A 26461-nucleotide genomic window follows, 5' to 3' on the forward strand; every position below is an offset into this window, starting at 1 on the left:
GCGTAAATAGCAGGGTAGTACAGTAGAGTACAGAGTAAAGAGCAGTGTAGTGCAGTGTAAAGTAGAGGTCGACCGATTATGATTTTTCGACCCCGATACCGATACCGATTATTGGCGGGCCAAAAAAGCCGATGCCGATTAATCCGCCAAATTTTTTTAATTTATTTGTAATAATGACAATTACAACAATACTGAATTAACTTATTTTAACTTAATATAATACATAAATACTATCAATTTAGCCTCAAATAAACAATTAAACATATTCAATTGGTTTAAATAATGCAAAAACAAAGTGTTGGAGAAGAAAGTAAAAGTACGCTGTACTGTACTGTACTACACTACATGTGCCATGTAAAAAAGCTAACGTTTAAGTTCCTTGCTCAGAACATGAGAACATATGAAAGCTGGTGGTTCCTTTTAACATGAGCCTTCAATATTCCCAGGTAAGAAGTTTTAGGTTGTAGTTATAATAGGAATAATAGGACTATTTCTCTCTATACGATTTGTATTTCATATACCTTTGACTATTGGATGTTCTTATAGGCACTTTAGTATTGCCAGTGTAACAGTAAAGCTTCTGTCCCTCTCCTCGCTCCTACCTGGGCTCGAACTAGGAACACAACGACAACAGCCACCCTCGAAGCAGCGTTACCCATGCAGAGCAAGGGGAACAACTACTCCAAGTCTCAGAGCGAGTGACGTTTGAAACGCTATTAGCGCGCACCCGGCTAACTAGCTAGCCATTTCACATCGGTTACACCAGCCTAATCTTGGGAGTTGATAGGCTTGGAGTCATAAACAGCACAATGCTTGAAGAATTGCAAAGGGCTGCTGGCAAAACGCACGAAAGTGCTGTTTGAATGAATGCTTACAAGCCTGCTGGTGCCTACCACCGCTCAGTCAGACTGCTCTATCAAATATCAAATCGTAGACTTAATTATAATATAATAAACACACAGAAATACGAGCCTTAGGTAATTAATATGGTCGAATCCAGAAACTATCATCTCGAAAACAAAACGTTTATTTTTTCAGTGAAATACGGAACCGTTCCGTATTTTATCTAACGGGTGGCATCCCTAAGTCTAAATATTCCTGTTACATTGCACAACCGTCAATTTTATATCATAATTACGTAAAATTCTGGCAAATTAGTTCGCAACGAGCCAGGCGGCCCAAACTGTTGCATATACCCTGACTCTGTGTGCAATGAACGCAAGAGAACTGACACAATTTCACCTGGTTAATATTGCCTGCTAACCTGGATTTCTTTTAGCTAAATATGCAGGTTTAAAAATGTATACTTCTGTGTATTGATTTTAAGAAAGGCATTGATGTTTATGGTTAGGTACAGTCGTGAAACGATTGTGCTTTTTTCGCAAATGCGCTTTTGTTAAATCATCCCCCGTTTGGAGAAGTTGGCTGTCTTTGTTAGGAAGAAATAGTATTCACACAGTTCGCAACGAGCCAGGCGGCCCAAACTGCTGCATATACCCTGACTCTGTTGCAGAGGTGACACATTTTCCCTAGTTAAAATAAATTCATGTTAGCAGGCAATATTAACTAAATATGCAGGTTTAAAAATATATACTTGTGTATTGATTTTAAGAAAGACATTGACGTTTATGGTTAGGTACACATTGGAGCAACGACAGTCCTTTATGACGAATGCGCACCGCATCGATTATATGCAACGCAGGACAGACTAGATAAACTAGTACTATCATCAACCGTGTGTAGTTAACTAGTGATTATGATTGATTGATTGTTTTTTATAAGTTTAATGCTAGCTAGCAACTTACCTTGGCTTCTTACTGCATTCGCGTAACAGGCAGGCTCCTCGTGGAGTGCAATGTAGAGCAGGTGGTTAGAGCGTTGGACTAGTTAACCGTAAGGTTGCAAGATTGAATCCCCAAGCTGACAAGGTAAAAATCTGCTCCTGAACAAGGCAGTTAACCCACCATTCCTAGGCCGTCATTGAAAATAAGAATGTGTTCTTAACTGACTTGCCTAGTTAAAAAATATTATAAAAAATAAATAAAACAATTGTTTTTAAAAATCGGCAAATCGGTGGCCAAAAATAACGATTACCGATTGATATGAAAACTTGAAATCGGCCCTAATTAAATCGGCCATTCTGATTAATCGGTCGACCTCTAGTGTAAAGAGCAGGGTAGTACGGTAGAGTACAAAGTAAAGAGCAGGGTAGTACAGTACAGTACAGAGTAAAGAGCAGTGTAGTACAGTAGAGTGCAAAGTAAAGAGCCATGTAGTGCAGTAGAGTACAGAATAAAGAGCAGTGTAGTACAGTACAGAGTAAAGAGCAGTGTAGTACAGTAGAGTGCAGAGTAAAGACCAGTGTAGTACAGTAGAGTGCAGAGTAAAGAGCAGTGTAGTACAGTAGAGTGCAAAGTAAAGAGCAGTGTAGTACAGTAGAGTGCAAAGTAAAGAGCAGTGTAGTACAGTAGAGTGCAGAGTAAAGAGCAGGGTAGTACAGTAGAGTGCAAAGTAAAGAGCAGTGTAGTACAGTAGAGTACAGAGTAAAGAGGAGTGTGGTACAGTAGAGTACAGAGTAAAGAGCAGTGTGGTACAGTAGAGTACAGAGTAAAGAGCACTGTAGTACAGTAGAGTATGGAGTAAAGAGCAGGGTAGTACAGTAGAGTGCAGAGTAAAGAGCAGTGTAGTACAGTAGAGTATGGAGTAAAGAGCACTATAGTACAGTAGAGTACAGAGTAAAGAGCAGTGTAGTACAGTAGAGTACAGAGTAAAGAGCAGTGTAGTACAGTAGAGTACAGAGTAAAGAGCAGTGTAGTACAGTACAGAATAAAGACCTGGGTAGTACAGTAGAGTGCAGAGAAGCAGCAGTTTAACATAATGACATATACAAATACAATATCAGTGGATAACAGTGCAGTAGTGAGTAAGAAAATATGGTAATTGCTTGAGCTGTTCTGAAGATCCAGGATAATGTGTATGTTAAAAACCTCAAAACACATGCCTAAGACTGCACTGAGGTATAACAATGTTGCAACATGTGTTAAGATAATGCTGTTGCTGTATATATTCTATGTACACATTTACATGTGAAATAGATGTAAACGTACACACAACGTTACAGCAGAAATGTTAAAACATCAATTATAACCAGACCGTGTATCTGTAACAATCACATTGTTAAAGGCACTCACTGCTAACTACCAACAGCTGGCTGGTTTTGATACCCAGTCAGAAATACACCTACTCAATGGCTTCGCCCTAACACAGTCCTGCAGCCAAACACCCTATCCATCCACCCATACACCTGATGTGTCTCAACATATAGTGTACACTGCTTATCCTCGGCACTCCTTCTAAAATGTATAAAAAGACCATCACTACTAACTGTACAGGTAGCAGCTTGTCAGACTTCTCAAACTGGATGTGTGTGAGGGGGTGGCTTGAGCTCAACCTTGTTTCATTCTGGCAAAGACATTGACCAATTAAAATTATGTGAAAAAGTATATCCTTTCACATAAGTGAAAGAAAATGTGTTATGTATGCCTCATTTCTAACATATAACGCATTCGTATCTCATAATGTGATGCAAATGAATGTCCAGAATACCTGTCAGTGTGTATCGAGGTGAATCAAGCAGCTCAAGTTATGTGTCCAAGTGAGTCTGATTAGGACTACAGAACTGGTTAAAGAGGACTACAACACTCATACCTCAGTGGCAAACTGCTGCAGCCCTCCGATGTTGATTGGTCCTTCCTCAGAGGCGTAGAGGTTACAGCCCCCCACACAGAGGTCAGAGGTCGGGCACACCATGCCACAAGTCAGGCCTAGGGGGTTGTCTGACAAGATCGACTTCGCCGCCCCATAGTAGTTCTGGAACACACACAGAACACACAGGCACACACCCAGAACACACAGGCAGTTTTCAGGATTTGGAAGGAAATTTTTATTTTGTCATATTTATGTGATAATAACAACTGCTTCAAAAAGCTTGACCGAATCCTCTGTCACTTCAAACCAATGGTATAGCACCCAAAATATAAAAACAAGTGGCACATATAGAATATTGGATGATATTATAGTAATTTTGGTATTTATATAACATTTTCCATATAATAATTTAGGGGATAACACAAACGTACTACAGCAACTGTGTGTACTTTCAGAGGGTATCTGGTTTTTGTATTACAGTTCTACCAAGTATTCATAGTACTGACAGACTTTTATGAACTGTTTTGACTGGATCTAAGCATATATCTAAGGTCCTTTTGATTATAGTTATAAACAGTTATGACCATAGGCGAATACATAAGGTGCTCTATCTCTGCAGGTGATCTGTCTATCTGGTCAAAATCACTGATTCAGGTCCCCCTCTACACCTCTGGTGATGAATAACTTAATATTCAATTTTCAGAGAAACCTGGATTGAATATAAAGACTTCAATAGATTTGCCTTACTTTCAGAGAATACACACCAGTACAACTCTCAAATAAAATACAATTTTATTTGTCACATGCGCCGAATACAACAGGTGTAGGTAGACCTTACCGTGGAATGCTTACTTACAAGCCCTTAACAAACAATGTAGTTCGAAAAAAAATTAAGTTAAGAAAATATCAACTAAAAAAGTAACAAGAAAATTACATAACAATAACAGGGCTATATACAGGGGGTACTGGTACCGAGTCAATGTGCAAGGGTACAGGTTAGTCGAGGTAATTTGTACATGTAGGTAGGGGTAAAGTGACTATGCATAGGTAATAAACAGCGAGAAGCAGCAGTGTAAAAAGAAAGGGTGGGTGGTGTCAATGTAAATAGTCCGGGTGGACATTTGATTAATTGTTCAGCAGTCTTATGGCTTGGGGGTAGAAGCTGTTAAGGAGCCTTTTGAACCTTCCGTGTGGTAGCAGAGAGAACAGACTATGACTTGGGTGACTGGAGTCTCTGACACCGCCTAGTATATACAGTTGAAGTCGGAAGTTTACATACACCTTCACAATGATAGGAAGAGCTGACATCGAAGGATCAAAACATACAGCCAAATACATTTAAACTAAGTTTTTCACAATTCCTGACATTTAATCCTAGTAAAGATTCCCTGTTGTCACGTCCTGACCATGGTAAGCTGTTATTTTCTATGGTAGAGTAGGTCAGGGTGTGACAGGGGGGTTTATTCTATGTGTTCTATTTCTATGTTCTTAGGTTCTAGTTTTTGTATTTCTATGTTGGTTTGTATTGGATGATCTCCAATTAGAGGAAGCTGGTCCTTGTTGTCTCTAATTGGAGATCATAGTTAAGTAGGGGTTTTTCTTCCTGGGTTTTGTGGGTGATTATTTTTGAGTAGTGTTTGTTTCTCCTCTGCGTCATGGTTTGTTGTTTATCTGATGTATTGCATAGTTTCACAGAGAAAATAAATATATGGAACTACACACACGCTGCACCTTGGTCCTCTCCTTTTGACAGCCATGACACCTGTCAGTTAGGATCACCATTTTATTTTAAGAATGTGAAATGTCAGAATAATAGTAGAGAGAATGATTTATTTCAGCTTTTATTTCTTTCATCACATTCCCAGTGGGTCATAAGCTTCCCACAATAAGTTGGGTAAATTTTGGGTCATTCCTCCTGACAGTTTTATTTTTGTTTCATCAGACCAGAGGACATTTCTCCAAAAAGTACGATCTTTGTCCCCATGTGCAGTTGCAAACCGTAGTCTGGCTTTTTTATGGCAGTTTTGGAGCAGTGGCTTCTTCCTTGCTGAGCGGCTTTTCAGGTTATGTCGATATAGGACTCGTTTTACTGTGGATATAGGTACTTTTGTACCTGTTTCCTCCAGCATCTTCACAAGGTGCTTTGCTGTTGTTCTGGGATTGATTCGCACTTTTCGCACCAAAGTACGTTCATCTCTAGGAGACAGAATGTGTCTCCTTCCTGAGCGGTATGATGGCTGTGTGGTACCATGGTGTTTATACTTGCATACTATTGTTTGTACAGATGAACGTGGTACCTTCAGGCGTTTGGAAATTCGTACGCCTGCCAAATGGAGCACCTTACAGTCAGATGCCGAGCACTTGCCATACCAGGCGGTGATGCAACCGGTCAAGGTGCTCTCGATGGTGCAGCTGTAGAACTTTTTGAGGATCTGGGGACCCATTCCAAATCTTTAAGTCTCCTGAGGGGGAAAAGGTGTTGACGTACTCTCTTCACGACTGTCTTTGTATGTTTGGACCATGATAGTTTTTGGTGATGTGGACACAAAGGAGCTTGAAACTCTCGACCCGTCCACTACAGCCACGTTGATGTGAATGGGGGCATGTTTGGCCCTCATTTTCCTGTAGTCCACGATCAGCTCCTTTGTGTTGCTCACGTTGAGAGAGAGGTTGTTGTCCTGGCACCACAATGCCAGGTCTCTGACCTCCTCCCGATATGCTGTCTCATCGTTGATCAGGCTTACCACTGATGTGTCCTCAGCAAACTTAATGATGGTGTTGGAGTTGTGCTTGGCCATGCAGTCGTGGGTGAACAGGAAGTACAGGAGGAGACTAAGCACGCACCCCTGAGGGTCCCCTGTGTTGAGGATCAGCTTGGCAGATGTGTTGTTGCCTACCCTTACCACCTATGGGGCAGCCCATCAGGTAGTCCATGACCCAGTTGCAGAGGGAGGTGTTTAGTCCCAGGGTCCTTACCTTAGTGATGAGCTTTGTGGGCACTATGGTATTGAAAACTGAGCTGTAGTCAATTAGCATAATTCTCACATAGGTGTTCCTTTTGTCTAGGTGGGAAAGGGTAGTGTGGAGGGTAGTGTGGAGTGTGATTGCGTCATCTTTGGATCTGTTGGGGTGGTATGCAAATTGGAGTGTGTCTAGGTTTTCCGGGATGATGGTGTTGATATGAGCCATGACCAGCCTTTCAAAGCACTTCATGGTAATCATTTAGGCAGGTTACCTTCGCTTCCTTGGGCACAGGGTCTATGGTGGTCTGCTTGAAACATGTGTGTATTACAGACTCTGTCAGGGAGAGGTTGTAAATGTCAGTGAAGACACTTGCCAGTTGGTCCGCGTATGCTTTGAGAACACATCCTGGTAATGCGTCTGGCCCCGCGGCTTTGTGAATGTTGACCTGTTTAAAGGTCTTGCTCACTTCGGCTACCGAGAGCGTTATCACACAGTCGTCTGGAACAGCTGGTGCTCTCATGCATGCTTCAGTTTTGCTTGCTTAGAAGTGAGCATAAAAGGCATTTAGGTCGTCTGGTAGGCTCGCGTCACTGGGCAGCTTGCGGCTGGGTTTCCCTTTCTAGTCCGTAATAATTTGCAAGCCCTGCCACATCCGATGAGCGTCAGAGCCAGTGTAGTACGATTCAATCTTAGTCCTGTATTGACGCTTTGTTTGTTTGATGGTTCGTATAAGCGTCCGGATTAGTGTCCCGTTCCTTGAAAGCGGAAGCTCTAGCCTTTAGCTCGGTGCGGATGTTGCCTGTAATCCATGGCTTTTGGTTGGGATATGTAAGTACGGTCACTGTGGAGACGACATCGTCGATGCACATTGATAAAACCGGTGACTGAGGTGGTATACTCCTCAATGTCATTGGATGAATCCCGGAACTATTATTCTGGTCTGCGCAAGCAAAACAGTCCTGTAGCGTAGCGTTCGCGTCATCTGACCACTTCCGTATTGAGCGAGTCACTGGTAATTTCTGTTTTAGTTTCTGCTTGTAAGCAGGAATCAGGAGGATAGAATTCTGGTCAGATTTGCCAAATGGAGGGTTAGGGAGAGCTTTGTATTTTTATTTTCTTGTTTGCTTATGGCCTTATACAGCTCGTTGAGTGCAATCTTAGTGCCAGCATCGGTGTGTGGTGGTAAGTAGACACTTAACCAGCATGGCTACCACAGCATTCTGCAGCGATACACCATCCTATCTGGTTTGCGTTTAGTGGGACTATCATTTGCTTTTCAAGACAATGACCCAACACACCGCCAGGCTGTGTAAGGGCTATTTGACCAAGAAGGAGAATGATGGAGTGCTGTGTCAGATTACCTGGCCTCTGCAGTCACCTGACCTCAACCCAATTGAGATGGTTTGGGATGAGTTGGACAGTAGAGTGACGGAAAAGCAGCAAACAAGTGCTCAGCATATGGGGGAACTACTTCAAGACTGTTAAAAATGCATTCCAGGTGAAGCTGGTTGAGAGAATGCCAAGAGTGTGCAAAGCTGTCATCAAGGCAAAGGGTGGCTTCTTTGAAGAATCTAAAATCTAAAATATATTTTGACTTGTTTAACACTTTTTTGGTTACTACATGATTCCATATGTGCTTTTTAATAGTTTTCATGTCTTCACTATTATTCTACATGGTAGAAAATAGTAAAAATAAAGAAAAACCCTTGAATGAGTAGGTGTGTCCAAACTTTTGACTGGTACTGTATATTGTAGTTTATATTGAAACTGAAGAATAATAGTATTTTAAAAACTAAATAACAGAAATGTAAGAATAATTCTCATTTAGAATGGCAACAGACTTGATAGAACTCATAACAGTTCTATAACACTTTATCATTAATTTAATTTTCACTGGCAAGGATAATATAGGAAACCCTACAATACATTTCATTAAAGAGAGCATAACTCCATTATGAAGTTATTTTATTAGGGAAATGTGGAGCCAATCAAAATCGAAGACACTGTTGTATTGCAGTAAATATTCAAGATTTAAGCTTCCTTCTCTGTGTAAACCTAATAATCACCTTTATTTGTCAAATATTATATCAATAAAAATATGCCATATCTGAATGATAATGAGTTTCCTGCTTAAGTAAAAGCCTCAATATCCCTATAAAGTTCCCTACCATTGAAAATTAACAGTCATAGAAGTAAAAGTAGCTAGAGGCAAGGAGACAATATTGGTTCAAATCCCTCTGGTCGTTTGGGTTTTCCAACAAGAAACAATAACAGAAATGTAAAAACAGTACTATGCACCTATTATGCCATGCAAATAATGTTGCCCACACATATAATATTAGCTAGTCTAAGGTATACATTAGATCATGAAATGACAGGAGGAGTCCTAGATTAAAAACCCTTTCATATTTGTTTCCCTCTATAACAACACTGAGGTAGCCTAACTGTTTATTTCACCACTTTCATCTACAAGGACACTGAAATGACTGATTTTATCTGTTTTATAAGGTTTATCCCATTCACAACGTCCTATAACTTCACTGTAAACAACTATTCTTATCAGACACAGCATATATAATGCAGGTTTGTTTACAGAGCATCATTAAATAGCAATTCAGCATGCCAGTGTGAGGCTGTGTGTGTGAGTGTCTCTCCTTGATCATATGGATGGAGGCAACATATAGGGCTATATTTATACCATGTACTGCTTTTACCCTGGCAGAAGACATCAATTAGAGCTGTTCCTCTCTGAGCTCAGGTCTGGGGCTCTCTCTCTCTCTCTCTCTGAATACAGCTGTCTGTTACTGGGCTGGGGGATCTAATTATCCCAAGCCAATATCTCAACCAATCAAATACCAAGCCCATGTCTACACCAATCACAGTCTTTTGTGTTATATTTAGATTTTCTAAGTGATATTACAGATGTTTTAGTAAAAATAGTAATGATAAGACACTAATAAATTGATTAACAATTTGGCATATCAAATCTTTCATATTAATCATTTGTTTACATTTACATTTTCATTTTTCTCATTTAGCAGACGCTCTTATCCAGAGCGACTTACAGTAGTGAATGCATACATTTCAATTCATACATTTTTTTTGTATTTCCCCCCCCCCCCCGTACTGGCCCCCGTGGGAATCGAACCCACAACCCTGGTGTTGCAAACACCATGCTCTACCAACTGAGCCACACATTTGTGTGATTTAGAATGGAAAGGAAGTGAACATTTACCCTGTTGGCAATACTGGTAATGAATGACTTGATGTCCAGGTTGGTAGGGCAACTTTTCTGACATGGGGCATCTGCACATTTCAGGCACCTACAAAACAGGATGAGAAAAAAGTTTATGTTAGTGAGCTGTTAAATGTGTGAGTAATGAAATAATGAAGGGAGTCTTCCATTTTTTTCTCAAGATGATTAGGCAGAGAGAGAGAGAGAGAGAGAGAGAGAGAGAGAGAGAGAGAGAGAGAGGTTGAAAACAGAGTGGTTGAAACTGTAATAATAACAGTGAGAGAAAGATATAAAATAAAATAAATAGGAAGAAAAAAAATGAGAAAGAAGAATGAGAGAAAGAGAAAAAAAGAAAAATGAAAGTCAGAAAAGAGAAAAAAGAGTGAGATGAAGAAGAGAGAGAGGAGAGAGACAGAACCCCCCCCCCCCCCCCACTCCAGCTAGACACCTATAATAATCCCAACTTGCAATTCCCTGAGCTCAGTGCAGAGCAGAGTGCACCAGTCCGCCATTAATACCACTTATCACCCTGACAGCAGGGCAATTATAGAGGGGCTGTAGCCAGGTAGACGGCCGCCACGGCCCTGAACACACACACACGCAGTGCATGAACACTCGCAACGTGCACACACACACACGCAATGCACACATACACTCACACAGACGCACCACAGCAAGATGTTTTATTAAACCTGGGTGGTTGATCATCAGCTGACATCACTGTTGACCCATTTTTTTCATTTGACAATAAATGATGCTTTAGCCCATAGCATAATGGAAATTGCGGCAGTGTATCTCAGCCCAAAGAATAACTGGAGACGGAGCACAATGAATGGGGCCGAATGGGGTAGAGGGAAGGACATACATACACGAAATGCAAAGAGCTGAAAGGCTCTGGAGAAATTAGCTTGAATCATGTTGTAATCTGAAGGTCAATGATTAATACTGGAGGACGGGCTACTGAGGGGTCTCGGAGAGAGGAAGAGCCACACACACACACACACACACACACACACACAATATATACAGTGGGGTCCATAATTATTGGCACCCTTGATAAAGATGAGCAAAAAAGACCATATAAAATAAATAATACAAATACTGAGCTGTATTGTATGCATTATTTTGTGTGAATTGTGTTAATTTATACCAATACAATTACTCAGAGAAACAGACTGTGTTTGACAAGTAAAAAAATTCAATAAGAAAAGATTGGGGTAAAAATGATTGCCACCCCTGTTTTCAGAACCTTACCCTTGCAAGGATAATGACACTGAGCCTTTTCTAGATTTTAGAAGATTGAAGAACACATTCCTCCATACAGATTCAATTCAAACCATGTTTTCAATGGGGTTCAAGTCCGGATGTAGATTTTGTGGACAATTAACAATTTCTTTGTGGATCTTGGGGTTATTGTCTTGCTGGAAGAGCCACTTGCAGCCAAGTGCCATTCTCCTGGCAGAGGTAACCAGGTTTTTCAATAAAATGTCCTGGTACCTGGTAATGTTCATGATGCCATTGACCTTGACAAGGGCCCCAGGACCAGTGGAAGCAAAATAGCCCCATAACATCAAAGACCCACCACCATAATTAGGTATGAGGTACTTTAATGAATATGCTTCTGTTTTTCAATGCCAAAGAGCTCTATTTTCATAGCACCGGTTCCAAACCAAGTGCCAATGGCGTTTATCAAACTCCAGGCGGTGCTATGGTCAGATCACATGAAAATAGAAATCTTTGGTCACGCACACTAGTGGTGGGTTTGGCATCGACAAACACACACACACACACACACACACACACACACACACACACACACACACACACACACACACACACACACACACACACACACGTCAAAACAATGCAGAATACATAATACTCACATTTCTGACCTATTTGAATGTGCAACCCTCTCAAATATTAATATAGCATACATTTCCTGTAAAAATATACATTATAGCTTTTGTGTTTTCACTCCAGGTGAAATTGCATCAAGGCATTAATAAAGATGAGATCTAACAGATACATAAATGAAAATCTGTGGGAGGGAGGGCACCTTCAGTCGACTGTCTCGCCTCTCCGATAGATTATTGTTGGTGTGAAAGAAAAAAAAACAAGAAAAAGTCAAAGTAAAATATTCTCTCTCTAGATATATATATATATATATATATATATATATATATATATCCTCTCTTCTCAAGGTAACATTAAAGAGCCTGGGCCGATACAGACACATTATAGACCCTCCTCTATCTATCTCCCCCGGCCAGCAGCAGCCCTGGCTAGCGCTTAGCAAATGTCAACAGAAAATAATGCACACACAAAGGCAATCTTATTTGTTCAAGAATCGCTCTAGGTCACAGCAATACACTGGGGCACACAGAGCTACACACCACACAGCTTCTCTAAGGAGGACTTTTTCTCTCTCCTCTATCTAGGAGGTACAGCAGGCAGCCGCACCTGCGTTACACTCTCTAGAACACAGTCACTACACAGTTTTAATACAACATAGACCTATCACTCCCTCTCACCCCCATTAAAACGTGGGCTGATTAGCTTTGTGTTGTTTCTTTCCTTGTTCTTCTCCTAATAATCAGTGCTTTGAATGCTCTGTATGATGAGTGGATTCCTGCACTTTATGAATCGTCAATATGTGCCAGGTACCTAATCTCCTAATTCATTGTTTCTATTATTATTAGCTAGCAACAGAAATGTGCAATTCAATAAAGCCCCACACACCTCTAAGGGGTTTGCAATTTAAATGATTGCTTTTCCCTCAAAGAATTATTTTGTCACTACACACAGAGCTGTTCACCGTTATCTTTGTGAAATTAGTCGTTTGCATTCATATTCATGATGAGGAGGTAATACGGAAAATAATACCTTCCAGTCTTATCACGCCACTGATTTGATGTCTATAACAATCAGGAAGAGAAATGTCAACTGACAATTAGGTGGACAATAGAAGCCTTTGACAGACTACACAGAACCGAACTGCAGCTCCTGGTAATATTATGTGAAATCTGACATATTGCAACTGCCTGTAGGCACTGCCTATAGCCTTAGAAAACCATAAAGTATTCGATAAAACCATTTGAAAAAACACAAGATAATCGGAGGCTCATAACCATATTCAAGGCCACACTATCAGCACCATGGACAGCAGTTATAGTAACGCTGCCTGCTTTTACAGTTCAGTACAAGTATCAGTACAGTATAACATTAGTATAGTAGATATTAACATATGCTGTGTACATAATTATTGTTATTAGCTGCACAAGGACACAAGGAAACTAGGCCTGCAGCCCATAATCTCTCTCTGTCTCTCTCTCTCTGTCTGTCTCTCTCTGTCTCTTTCTCAGCATGTATCAGAACCAGACCCAGGTGAGGTGAGGTGAGGTGAGGTGAGGTTACGCCACGCACACAGGGTACCAGCGGTTACCAGCCGAGCCGTCACAGCTGTCAATGCTGTCCTGCTGAGGTCTGCCTCAGATCAGCCAGGGGATATACAACAGCTGTACACAATACCCCCACAATGCATAACACAGGGAGGGAGGGAGGAGTGTAGGCCTGCTCTTCACCCCCCACTTCTGTTCTGTCACCTCCATCAAGAGTGGCAGGAAGGGGTGTATGGAGAGAGAGAAGAGAGGGAGTGAGAAGGGGAGAATTATGCCATCATGTTAAAAAAAAATTACATTCGTCCTTCCTATTATTAGTCAGCAATAACTATAATTATATCGTTAAACAAGTGACGTTTTCCCAAATCTACAAACGTCGCCCAATCAAAATAAACTACAGAAACTTGCGCAAACAGATCACGTAGAAAACCTTGTGTTTTCAAGGTAATGTAATTCACCAGGATATCTACAATTCAACCCCATTAATCGTTCAGTGAAAGACACAGCAGTCATATTCCGCTGACCCGAATGCAAAGAACTGGGAAGCTTAGGGCATTGTTTGCACTTCCTGACACAGAATGGCAGACCGATGTGGGTTCCATTGACACATTTTCCCCCCTAAATGGTGGAAACTGGGAGTTAAATTAAATGAAAGGAGCCACGGTGGAGCCGTGGTAGGGGTGGGAGCAGCAGGCATTTAAGGAGCTGTCAGGACAGACAGGTATGGGGTTATAATGAACATCCTGCTTTTAACACACTCACCTGTCACCTTAATTGCTTTAACTGTCAAAGTGTTCTTGCAATTAAATGTCTAGCTTTTTATCGGGGGCGGGGGAGTGGTGGTGGGGGAATGAGAGAAATATACTTAATATTCAAATCAACAATTAAAAGAAACAATTTAAAAAGTACATTCATTATCCAAATTAAACACAATAGTAATTTTTTTTTTTTTTTTAACTAGGCAAGTCAGTTAAGAACAAATTCTTATTTACAATGACAGCCTAGGAACAGTGGGTTAACTGCCGTGTTCAGGGGCAGAACGACAGATTTTTACCTTGACAGCTCAGGGATTTGATCTAGCAACCTTTTGGTTACTGGCCCAGTACTCTAACCACTAGGCTACCTGCTGCCCCAGTAATGCTTTGTGTTTGTGAGAATAAAACAGAAACACTAAATCAACCAAGCCACACAATCATCAAGCAAGTCACCATTCAACAAAATCAAATCATTCAAATCTTGCTTCTCTCACTGACTTCACCAACACACTATCTTCGACACATATTTCTTTCCTCATGATGTGAAGGAAAAGACTTAATATCATTTAGACTCCAATGATGATAATAGTTGCCAACTGCAGAGGACAGCAGAGAGCAGTAAGTGATTTGATGATGTGAGCTCCACACTACACAGACTATGTGGTCAGTAATAATCCCACAGCTAGCCCAATAGCCCTGACACCTGATCAGCGTTACGAGAGCTACAGCAGCCACTGAACACAGTGGGCAGGCTACTAACTCCGGACCCTAGGTCAGATCACAGGCAGGGAGAGACAGTAGGAATGAAATAGTATTTGTCACATGCTTCGTAAACAACAGGTGTAGACTAACAGTGAAATGCTTTCTTACGGGTCCTTTCCAACAATGCAGTTTAAGATTAAAATAATAAGTAAAATTAAATAGAAATAGAGACATGAGGAATAAATACACAGTGAAAAATGAATAACAAGTAACAGAAGCATGGAGGTAATTGAGGTAGCTATGAACATACTGTATAGGTAGGGGTAATGGGACTAGGCAACAGGATAGACAGTAGCAGCAGTGTATGTGGTGAGTGTGAATGTGTGTAATCAGTATGCATGTGTGCGTGTACTATGTGTGTGGGCGTATTTAGTGGGTGTGTATGTGTGTGTTGGGATGTCAGTGTAAGTATGTGTGAGTGTGTGGGCAGAGTCCAGCGCAATGTTCCCTCTAAACTGCGCGCGTGCGCAGCCGCGCACCTACTCCAGGACTGCACAGAAACGCAAGAGATTGAACTTCACGGAGTTCGCCCAATTAGTTTGCACTATATTTTTCAACGTTTTTCCTGTGATCGAATCAACATTAAATAACCCCTTTTCAATGCAACAAACCAAACCAAATCTAACTTTGCAAGATTGAGTCTGTGATTTTGTTGTAGGCAAAGCCAGAGCCACAGCGCAATATTTGCGGGGGTAGCCCACGAGCGGTATTTCAATCACCCGCGAGTGAACACGTTTTTTTTCTTCATATCAGATCAGACCGCAGAGCCAAGCATGTGCAGATTTGTTGATATTCTTTGCTAGTTAGCGAGTTATTAGCCGAGTTATAGATTAGTATAGGTCAGCAATGTGGAGTTTCTGCTTCCTACAAGAGCACAACACCTGTAGGCTATATTTCAAGATGTCTGAAAAGCCAGTCAGGTAAAAATCTTTAGTCTTAATTAATAGGTAAGTGTTTCATTTTGAGACAGGCTTGAATATGCAAATAAACCAATATGCAGAGGATTAGCCTACATTGTCTAATTCTCTGTATGGTAATAATAATAACTTTTATTTTGTAAAGTTATTTATTGCATCATACAACACAATACAATGCACAGTCACCTATTTTGCCCATGGTGTTACAGACTAAGTAAAAAATCATGAACTCATGTCAAACCCTTCATAATGTAAAAACATTTTTCAACGTTTCATGCAATAGCCCTGCATTGAACACCGCATATAGGCTACTGTAGGCTATATCATAGAAATCAAAAGCTATTTCCATGTGAAAATGTTCTGGGATTCACTCCATTGGTTTTGTTGGTTGGCCTACATTGTCCTCAAATAGCCACAATAGCCTATTGGCTACTGTCAAACTGTAAGAGTACAGCTTCAGTGTTCATTGTAAACATGCGCCTGAAGTTGTACAAAATTCTCACCAAATTTCCACTCAAAAGACCCAAAATTTGCTGCACTGAGGTTGGTGGCACATTATTGGGGAGGACGGGCTTCTGATAATGGCTGGAGCGGAATCAGTGGAATGATATCAAATACATCGTACATGGTTTCCATGTGTTTGACGCCATTCCATTCGCAACGTTCCAGACATTATTATGAGCCGTCCTCCCCTCAGCAGCCTCCTGTGGATGATATTGATTCCTTAGTGATGATAGTGCCCTGTGCGTAGGACAGAACCATGGCATGGCAGTGGAGCACAGCATGAAGAAAATTGTACGTTTTCAAAAAATATATATATATTTAGACCCATACTATTTAACAGTTCACTTTTTACGTTGCTTAACTTTAAGATGAGGATATTTTTCTAGCTCCCACACTTTGCAAGAATGTCATTACAGATAGAATGATTGCAGAGGGAGTGTGGCATGATGTGTGTGTTTTTAAATGTGCAAATGTTTTGTTTTAAGTTTCCTAAGTGCCTACATACCAGAGGGTGAAATGGGAGTGAGGCAATAACACCCAGATGGAAAACGAAACATTTAAATAAAAAGAGAGTGGGTTTTAATGAAATACAGAGCTAAAGACAAGACAACGATTTTCATCTTAGAGAGTCGTTTGACAAGATAATGGTTATGACCACACGGCTGAGAAGGCCTTTCAAATACCATCCAAATATGCCCCACGGGGATGGATACAGGAATTTAATCAATTGAAAAATGGCAGCAAAAACAAATATGGTCTCAATATTGTAAGAGAAAAAAAAGAAAAAAAAGATATGCCCTATTCTTAAATGATACAAATTTCATTCTATTCTGTCATTGTTTGAAAATGAGAAACCTGAATAGGGACACTTCTCAATTTCTCTAATGTTTCAGCCTTGATTTCCAGGTTTCCAACAATGAAATAAATCAAATAAAGAAATACCCATCATTTCCCGACGATGGGGCATTGACACGGGTCGTTCAAAGTCCACCCAAGGTCTCTGTGTTTTCTTGAACTGCAATTGAAATTCATATAGCTATTCAACAAGGCCCGGGCTGCATCCACAGCATAGTGCTCACTGGCTAGTTCATCACTCATAGCACAGTATAGCCATACACTAGCAGGCAGAGGAAAGGAGTACAGTAAGAGCAAATCAAAGGGAAGGAGATGAGCGATGGGCGGCAGTACATACACAGATTCAGAGTCACACTCTTTCATTTAAGGCAGCGACAGCCATCCTTCAGCGTAGGGACACCGCATGATATTGCCCTCTCCTCCTCCCCCCATGACCGACAGTTTTTCCCTTTACACTGATCAGAGAAAGTGTGTGTGTGTGTGTGTGCGCATGCGTGTGTGTGATGTGTATTGGGAGTGTATAATGTGAATATACAGCATCTCTGCAATTCAAGTGGATGCGGAGGCATACTCTGACCTTCACATTGACCTACGAGACCCCGTGCCCCACACACGCATAGTGGTTCCTCATTTAAAAGTTGCATCATACTGCAGTATAGCCTGCGGTACGCTGAGGTATGCTTCGGTGAGTCGCAGTGCCTGCCGTTAACGCCACATCTGCAGTCCTCATGCCTCCTTGCAGCATACCTAAGGCACGTTCATGCAGATGAGCAGGGACCCTGGGCATCTTTCTTTTGGTGTTTTTCAGAGTCAGTAGAAATGCCTCTTTAGTGTCCTATGTTTTCATAACTGTGACCTTAATTGCCTACTGTCTGTAAGCTGTTAGTGTCTTAACGACCGTTCCACAGGTGCATGTTCATTAATTGTTTATGGTTCATTGAACATGCATGGGAAACAGTGTTTAAACCCTTTACAATGAAGATCTGTGACGTTATTTGGATTTTTACAAATTATCTTTGAAAGACAGGGTCCTGAAAAAGGGACATTTCTTTTTTTTGCTGAGTTTATTTCACATGAGATCATGTTTCCACATGTGTAGTTTCACATTATCACATGTTGCTTGTTATCACGTGAAATTCATGTGTTTTTTTCTGTAAGGGCACACCCACACAAACCCTCTGTCCCTCTACCTTCCGTTCTATCCCACTATCCCAGGGGACACAGGAGCTCTGGGGAGGATGTGGAGGTGGTTTACCTCACCCAGACTACTGTGTGCTACTAGGGTTACCAGTAAAGGGTTAGAATGGAATGAATGAAAGGCACTATGAACACAGCTAACAGGTGGACTCTCTTGTGGAATGCGGAACAACCCCAGTAACCAGTGAAAAAGAGCCAGTGTTCTGTTCAGTTTGGGCATAGACTAGAGAGAATCAACCTTTAACCTTTAAAGGCATAGGGACTACTAGATAAGGACACTACTGCATGTGTGCCACTGTGTCACCATTAATGACTGGAGGACTATATGCGTTTTATTATACACACTGGAAATACACACTGACGGGGGTGGCCTAAAAGCTGACACATTTGTTTTTGTTCGTATTGTCTATAAATGAATAAATACTAAATAGCATAAAAATATATATTTTTGGATTGCGGACCCTCTACAAATCAATGAGGTATAGTTTAGTAAGAATCAACATTTTAGAACTGCTTCCTGGCTGCATATCCCTCACACATTTAACATTTTAGTAATTTAGCAGACAGATTTTTCAACTAATCGGCTTGGAGGATTTGAACCAGCAACCTTTCGGTTACCGGCCCAACGCTCTTAACCGCTAGGCTACCTGCCACCCACACAATATGTAGCTTGAACGTCGCTCTTTCTGTTATCACCGCCAGGCAGCGATACAGGTGATGAGATATCTATCTTCTCTCACAAACTGGGATGTATTGTATCGTAATCCATTAGTCCTACACTTCCCTCATTCTCTCTGACATTTTGGGGGAAATATGCTCTTTGAAGAGCGGGGTCTCCCGACCCCTATAAAGTCACTCAGCACACTGAAAAAACATAATTTAAGGATTTACAATTTATATCCACTCCAATATTGCTGTTATTGCCTAGATGTATACTCTGGCACTAGACTTTGGGTGAAAGGTTTATGGGGATAGGCAGTGAATATACCAGCTCTGATTTGCTTCACCTTAAAGGTGGTGGAGTGGAGCTAACCTTGTTAACTCAAGCAATTAAAGTCGTGCCATATACTCGTATTCAGGCTATTACCGATGGAACAACCTGGAACAAATACAATTGAGAAAGAATATAACCTCCAACATTTTGCTATTATTGACTTATATATCTGCTGTTGGTTGGTTGTACACTACACTGCAGTCTCTATATTGTTCATTGACATTGAGAGACCAGAATCTAACTGAGTACAAGGACAGTTGCTTAAGCAAACTGTTTACAGTACCATTGTCAAATTAAAAAACGAATATAAGTATCATGGAATGTATTTGTAGTGTACAACTGACCAAAAGCAGATATAAATCAATAATGGCAAAATGTAGGAGGTTATATTCTTTCCCAATTGTATTTGTTCCAGGTTGTTCAAGCGGTAATAACCTGAATACGAGTATATGACATGACTATAAAGAAAATATAAATATACTGTGTTGTGCCATTATATTGCTCGTCCAAATATTTATATATTCTTAATCCCATTCCTTTAATGAGATTTGTTAGATTTGTGTGTATTGTTGTGAAATTGTTAGATATTACTGTACTGTTGGAGCTAGAAGTACAAGCATTTCGCTACACCCGCAATTACATCTGCTAAACACATGTATGTGACCAATACAATTTGATAACATTTATTTCAAGAGGTTAGCTGAGCAGTAACCATGGAATATGCCTATGCTGTAACTGGCAATTAGCCATGTTCTGATTGTGTTTGTACAACCTTATTATGCAGCTACATGTTCTGATTGTGTTTGTACAACCTTATTATACAGCTACATGTTCTTATTGTGTTTGTACAACCTTATTATGCAGCTACATGTTCTTATTGTGCTTGTACAACCTTATTATGCAGCTACATGTTCTTATTGTGTTTGTACAACCTTATTATGCAGCTACATGTTCTTGTGTTTGTACAACCTTATTATGCAGCTACATGTTCTTATTGTGCTTGTACAACCTTATTATGCAGCTACATGTTCTTATTGTGTTTGTACAACCGTATTATGCAGCTAAATGTTCTTATTGTGTTTGTACAACCTTATTATGCAGCTACATGTTCTTATTGTGCTTGTACAACCTTACTAGGCAGCTACATGTTCTTATTGTGCTTGTACAACCTTACTATGCAGCTACATGTTCTTATTGTGCTTGTACAACCTTATTATGCAGCTACATGTTCTTATTGTGCTTGTACAACCTTATTATGCAGCTACATGTTCTTATTGTGCTTGTACAACCTTATTATGCAGTTACTGCATTACTATCCTGTATATATTGCTACAAGCTGAGATTCTGGTATACACTTCATGTGACAATAGAAGTTGGCCTATTTATTTAATATGCAAGCCATGTCCCTGTGTAGTTGTATTCATAGCATTCCTGTTTGTTAGGGGAGCAAGGGGCCTTCTCTCCTCTCTCAGCTAGGCCTAATGAAGGCACATGTCAGAAGTCGGTCTACCTCACACGCGCGCACAGAGACACCACACACAGTCCTAAGGACCAGGACACCACCGCACAGACAGCCTTACATCCCTCTGATCAGTAGCAGATGAAGGCTCCCGCATTGATCTTTGATGTCCTACATTATTAGCTTTTAGGAAACCTGAATATTTCATCAAATTGTGCTGCTACGCTCAGTAGGGGGTCCTTTGAGGAGGAATCACAATCAGCTGAATGCAAAATAGGAGGGCAGCTTTGCCTGGCTGAAATGACTTCTCAGCTTTGTGTGTGTTTGAGAGAAAGATAAATGGAGAGAGGAAGAGAGGGTGAAAGAAAGTAAGAAAGAAATAAAGAAAAAGGATGTACAGAGAGAGAGAACATAGACAGACATGATAATCCGAACTATTGGTACAACCAATTGGTACATTGTCGTTCAGTTGTAATTCTGGCTAATAAACAGGCGATTCTTCATAAAGGGAATTTAATTCATTTCTATTTTGATTATGTTTGTGTCTCCCTGATGATACATTTATCTCGGAGCTGTTTCAATTTCTCCAGGAATTATGTTCATTTACATGCAGCTCTCTAATCCTATTCTATCTGGTTTTAATGAAGCTAAGGGGATTAACTGAGATGGTCTCCTCCCTACACACTGCTTTCTACTCTGATGCCATCTGATCATAGCGTGAAAGCTTATAGTCTAATGCATGCTGAACAGTACACTGTAAAACCATGAAACATGTGACACGTTTATAACCTAAATGTCTGTGTTTAAAACATAAAAAGTGTTCGCATCTTAAACACTGCCATTTATAATGCAAAACTAAACATAAGTAAGCTTTTTTTCCAGTCAGTTTCCAACCAGGAGAACACCTATATCTCCGAAGTGTTCCGAATTTAAACACTAGTGTTAACTTTCCCATCGTCCTCTTTGGAGTGCATTTAGTCATCAGAAATTGATGTGACTTTCACATGCCTTTTATTCAGATCAGTGTTAGGAATGTCTGTCACCATACCTACTCCTGTCCCCACTTGCTTCAAAATGTCCAACATTTTTCCTGCACCCAAAAATGCGAAGGTAACTAAACTAAATGCCTATCGCCCTGTAGCACTCACTTCTGTCATCATGAAGTGCTTTGAGAGGCTAGTTAAGGATCATATCACCTCCACCTCACCCACCACACTAAACCCATTGCAATTTGTATACTGCCCCAATAGATCCACGGATGATGCAATCACCATTGCACTGCACACTGCCCTATCCCATCTGGACAAGAAGAATACCTATGTAAGAATTCTGTTCAGTGACTACAGCTCAGCTTTAAACCCTCCAAGCTCATTATTAAGCTTGGGGGTCTAAACCTCACCCTGTGCAACTGGGTCCTAGACTTCCTGATGGGCCGTCCCCAGGTGGTGAAGGTAGGCAACAAACCTCCACTACGCAGATCCTCAACACTGGGGTCCCACAAGGGTGCGTGCTCAGCCCCCGTCTGTACTCCCTATTCACCCATGACAGCGTGGCCACGCACGCCTCCAACTCAATCATTAAGTTTACAGACGACACAACAGTGGTAGGCCTGATTACCAACAACGACGAGACTGCCTACAGGGAGGAGGTAAGGGCCCTGGAGGAGTAGTGCCAGGAAAATAACCTCTCCCTCAATTTCAAAAAAATGAGGGAGCTTATCGTGGATTTCAGGAGACAGTAGAGGGAGCACGCCCCCATCCCCCATCAACAGGGCCGCAGTGGAGAAGCTGGAAAGCTTCAAGTTCCTCGGCGTACACATGACTGAAAATCTGAAATGCTCCACCCACACAGACAGCGTGGTGAAGAAGGCGCAACAGCGCCTCTTCAACCTCAGGAGGCTGAAGAAATTTTGCTTGGCCCCCAAGACCCTCACAAACTTTTTACCATTGAGAGCATCCTGTTGGGCTATATCCCCGCCTGGTACGGCAACTGCACCGTCCACAACTGCAGGGATCTCCAGAGGGTGGTGCAGTCTGCCCAATGCATCACTGGGGGCACACTGCCTGCCCTCCACAACATCTACAGCACCCGGTGTCACAGGAAGGCCAAGAAGATCATCAAGGACCTCAGCCACCCCAGCTACGGCCTGTTCACTCCGCTATCATCCAGAAGATGAGGTCAGTACAGGTGATCCTTGTTTGGGAACACACACACACCAAAGCACACAACAGGCTGACCAATATAAGGGTTGAAAAATTGGTGGCGATCCGGGCAAATTTGAGACTGCCAACGAGCCATCCTCAACAAGGTTGGAAAGTGACAGTGAAGATGAGGCCTCAGAGTCTGATGGTCAAGAGGTGGTCCAGGGAGAAGACATGGAAGCATGAGGAAGACGACCAAAGCTTTAGTTTCTAGACTATCATTTTACAGATGATGAAAACGCTTTTGGGAGATGCGATGGATCATTGGGGATCATTCATTATTCCCTTTCTTTTGTTGTTCAGTGAAATCATCCCATGTGAAGAGTCAACTAATTTAATTAAAATTCAATTCATAATTAAATTGTTTTTTTTATTTATATTGGAAGGATTTAATCATTTGCAATTATGTCTACTCATGATAAGGTAATATGATATGGTAAATATATCCAATGCAAAAAACATCTACATTTAAATTATATTCATTTTAATTTGCATATATTTCAGTTAATTCCCATATATTCCTGTTAATTGCCACGGAAAGTTTCCACCTCTGAATATTCCCCAAAATGTGCAACCCTAATGAGGTCAAAGGAATTGTCCATAGAGCTCCGAGATAGGATTGTGTCAAGGCACATATCTGGGGAAGGGTACCAAAACATTTCTGCAGTATTAAAAGGTCCCCAAGAGCACATTATTCTTAAATGGGAGATGTTTGGAACCACAAAGACTCTTCCTAGGCTGGCCGCCTGGCCAAAATGTGCAATCGTGGAGAAGAAGAGCCTTCGTCAGAGGAGGTGACCAAGAACCCGATGGTCACCATGACAGAGGTCCAGAGTTCCTCTGTGGAGACGGGAGAACCTTTCAGAAGGACAACCCTCTCTGCAGCACTCCACCAATCAGACCTTTATGGTAAAGTGGCCAGACTGAAGCCACTCTTCAGTAAAAAGGCACATGACAGCCCACTTGGTGTTTGCCAAAAGGCACCTAAAGACGCTCAGACCATGAAAAACAAGATTCTCTAGTCTGATGAAACCAAGATTGAACTCTTTGGCCTGAATGCCAAGCGTCACATCTGGAGGAAACCTGGCACCATTCCTACGGTGAAGCATGGTGGTGGAAGAATCATGCTTTGGGGATGTTTTTCAGCGACAGGGACTGGGAGACTACTCAGGATCGAGGCAAAGATGAACGGCGCAAAGTACAGAGATCCTTGATGAAAACCTTCTCCAGAACACTCAGGACCTCAGACTGGAGTGAAGGTTCACCTACCAACAGGACAACAACCCTAAGCACACAGCCAAGACAACACAGGAGTGGCTTCGGGACAAGTCTGAATGTCCTTGAGTATCCCAGCCAGAGCCCGGACTTAAACCTGATCGAACATCTCTGGAGAGATCTGAAAATAGCTGTGCAGCAACACTCCTTATCCAATCTGACAGAGCTTGATCTGCAGAGAAGAATGGGAGAAACTCTCCAAATACAGGTGTGCCAAGCGTTTTGCATCATACCCAAGAAGACTCAAGGCTGTAATTGCTGCCAAAGGTGCTTCAACAAAGTACTGAGTAAAGGGTCTGAATACTTATGTAAATGTAATATCAGTTTTTTATATTTAATAAATTATGGTGTATAGTGTGTAGATTGATGAGGGGGAAAAAAACATATACATATTTATACTCCAGACTAATCTTTCTACATTTCTCTATTCCATTCTGTTACTTTTAGATTTGTGTGTATTGTTGTGTATTGTTAAATATTACTGCACTGTTGGAGCTAAGAAGACAAGCATTTCGCTACACCCGCAATAACATCTGCTAAATACAGAATGTGTATGCAACCAATAAAATGGGATTTTAGCACAATTGAACAGGACATTTAATTGAAGAAATAATTTCAATTGCGTGGTGTTGTTGTTAGTTGACTGTCTTGAGTTAATTTCAGTTAACTCTCTCAGAGTGAAACGGACGTGGGAGAGGCCTCATTATCATATTTCCCAGCATGCTTTTTGTTGAGTTTTAGAATAGTTTTTTTTATATCTATGTTTCCTCATGCATATTGATTAATTGATCTTATACTAAACAAAGATAAATAACTTACATTTTTGTAAACTAATCCAATCTGTAAGGGGTTGGACTTATTGCACCCGGTACTGAAATGGTTGTACCAGTTTAGATGGTTTAGGTATTCTTGTTAAGTGTTTCTTTTTAGTCATTCTGAGTGCAGGTTGTGGGTGATAAAATATTCAAATTGTTGGATATCTTCCCTCTGGCTGGATTCTAATAGTAGTTACTAATCACTTCACAAACCAGGTTATTGTGACTTGCAGGTCTGTGGCCCATGAGCAAGGATTTTCAGACCACAATGTTGAGGATAACCAGACTATAACTAAGACATGGTTGTTGCATTCAATAACTTCTATTCCTGAAACCGTCAACAAGTGATTGCCTACGTGAATGCGTTTCAATTAAAAGTAAACCCTTTATGACCACATATTATACATTTCATAAGGCCTTCTATCACTAACAATCTATAACATTCACTCAAAAGGCATGCTGGGAAATATGCAAATACAGCTTTACACCCTACAGGGTTAAAACGACACCCCCAGTGTTTAGTGTTTAAAACCTAAACACCTTGTGCTGAATAAACATCTCCGTGTTTAAAAATTGTTACAGTGAATAAACATATTCTGGTGTTTACGATCTAAACATTGTGACACGTTTCCATTGAAATTCTAAATACCTTAACGCATTTAAAAGGTGTTATAGAAAAGTGTTGAGTTATGTGTTCAGATCCTAAACACTTGGTTTTACAGTGTGGAATGAAACATACATTAAATCAAAATGCATAGATCACACAAGAAATAAAAACGGCATTCATAACCCTCAGACTGTATGGGTTAACTAGATCATGGAAAACAGACACTGTTACAATAATCATATTAAGTGTCTTCCATCAGTAAAACCAGTTTTCTACAATTTCAAATATGTTTAAACGTGTTAAATTGTCTAACATGAATGCAGCTAAACAGCAATGCATATCTGAAGTGATCTAAAGCAGACAAAATTAAATCTTCATTCAATCATCCTTGGAACAATGTAATTATTGCATGCCCCCACTTCCATGTGCATTTTAAATAAAACATATACAGTGAGGGAAAAAAGTATTTGATCCCCTGCTGATTTTATACGTTTGCCCACTGACAAAGAAATGATCAGTCTATAATTTTAATGGTAGGTTAATTTGAACAGTGAGAGACAGAATAACAACAAAAAAATCCAGAAAAACGCATGTCAAAAATGTTATAAATTGATTTGCATTTTAATGAGGGAAATAAGTATTTGACCCTTCTGCAAAACATGACTTAGTACTTGGTGGCAAAACCCTTGTTGGCAATCACAGAGGTCAGATGTTTCTTGTAGTTGGCCACCAGGTTTGCACACATCTCAGGAGGGATTTTGTCCCACTCCTCTTTGCAGATCTTCTCCAAGTCATTAAGGTTTCGAGGCTGA

General features: G+C 40.8%; 1 protein-coding gene across 4 annotated transcripts in view; it reads right to left on the bottom strand.

Moving 5' to 3' along the window:
- The window catches only part of LOC106578501 (dihydropyrimidine dehydrogenase [NADP(+)]), a 211170-nt gene that overhangs the window by 151168 nt on the left and 33541 nt on the right, over nt 1-26461 (bottom strand). For all 4 annotated transcript variants that reach the window (XR_014381606.1, XM_045702118.2, XM_082965642.1 and 1 more), the window contains 2 exons: nt 9908-9995; nt 3709-3870 (listed from right to left, as the gene is read on the bottom strand). Coding sequence is in view for 3 of the 4 variants with exons in the window: in XM_045702118.2 (XP_045558074.1) it covers nt 3709-3870; nt 9908-9995 (250 nt within the window). In the remaining variant the exon portion in view is untranslated. The remainder of the gene's footprint in view (nt 1-3708; nt 3871-9907; nt 9996-26461) is intronic.

This window comes from Salmo salar, chromosome 19 (assembly GCF_965601325.2).
Source record: "Salmo salar chromosome 19, fSalSal1, whole genome shotgun sequence".
Classification (NCBI taxonomy): domain Eukaryota; kingdom Metazoa; phylum Chordata; class Actinopteri; order Salmoniformes; family Salmonidae; genus Salmo; species Salmo salar.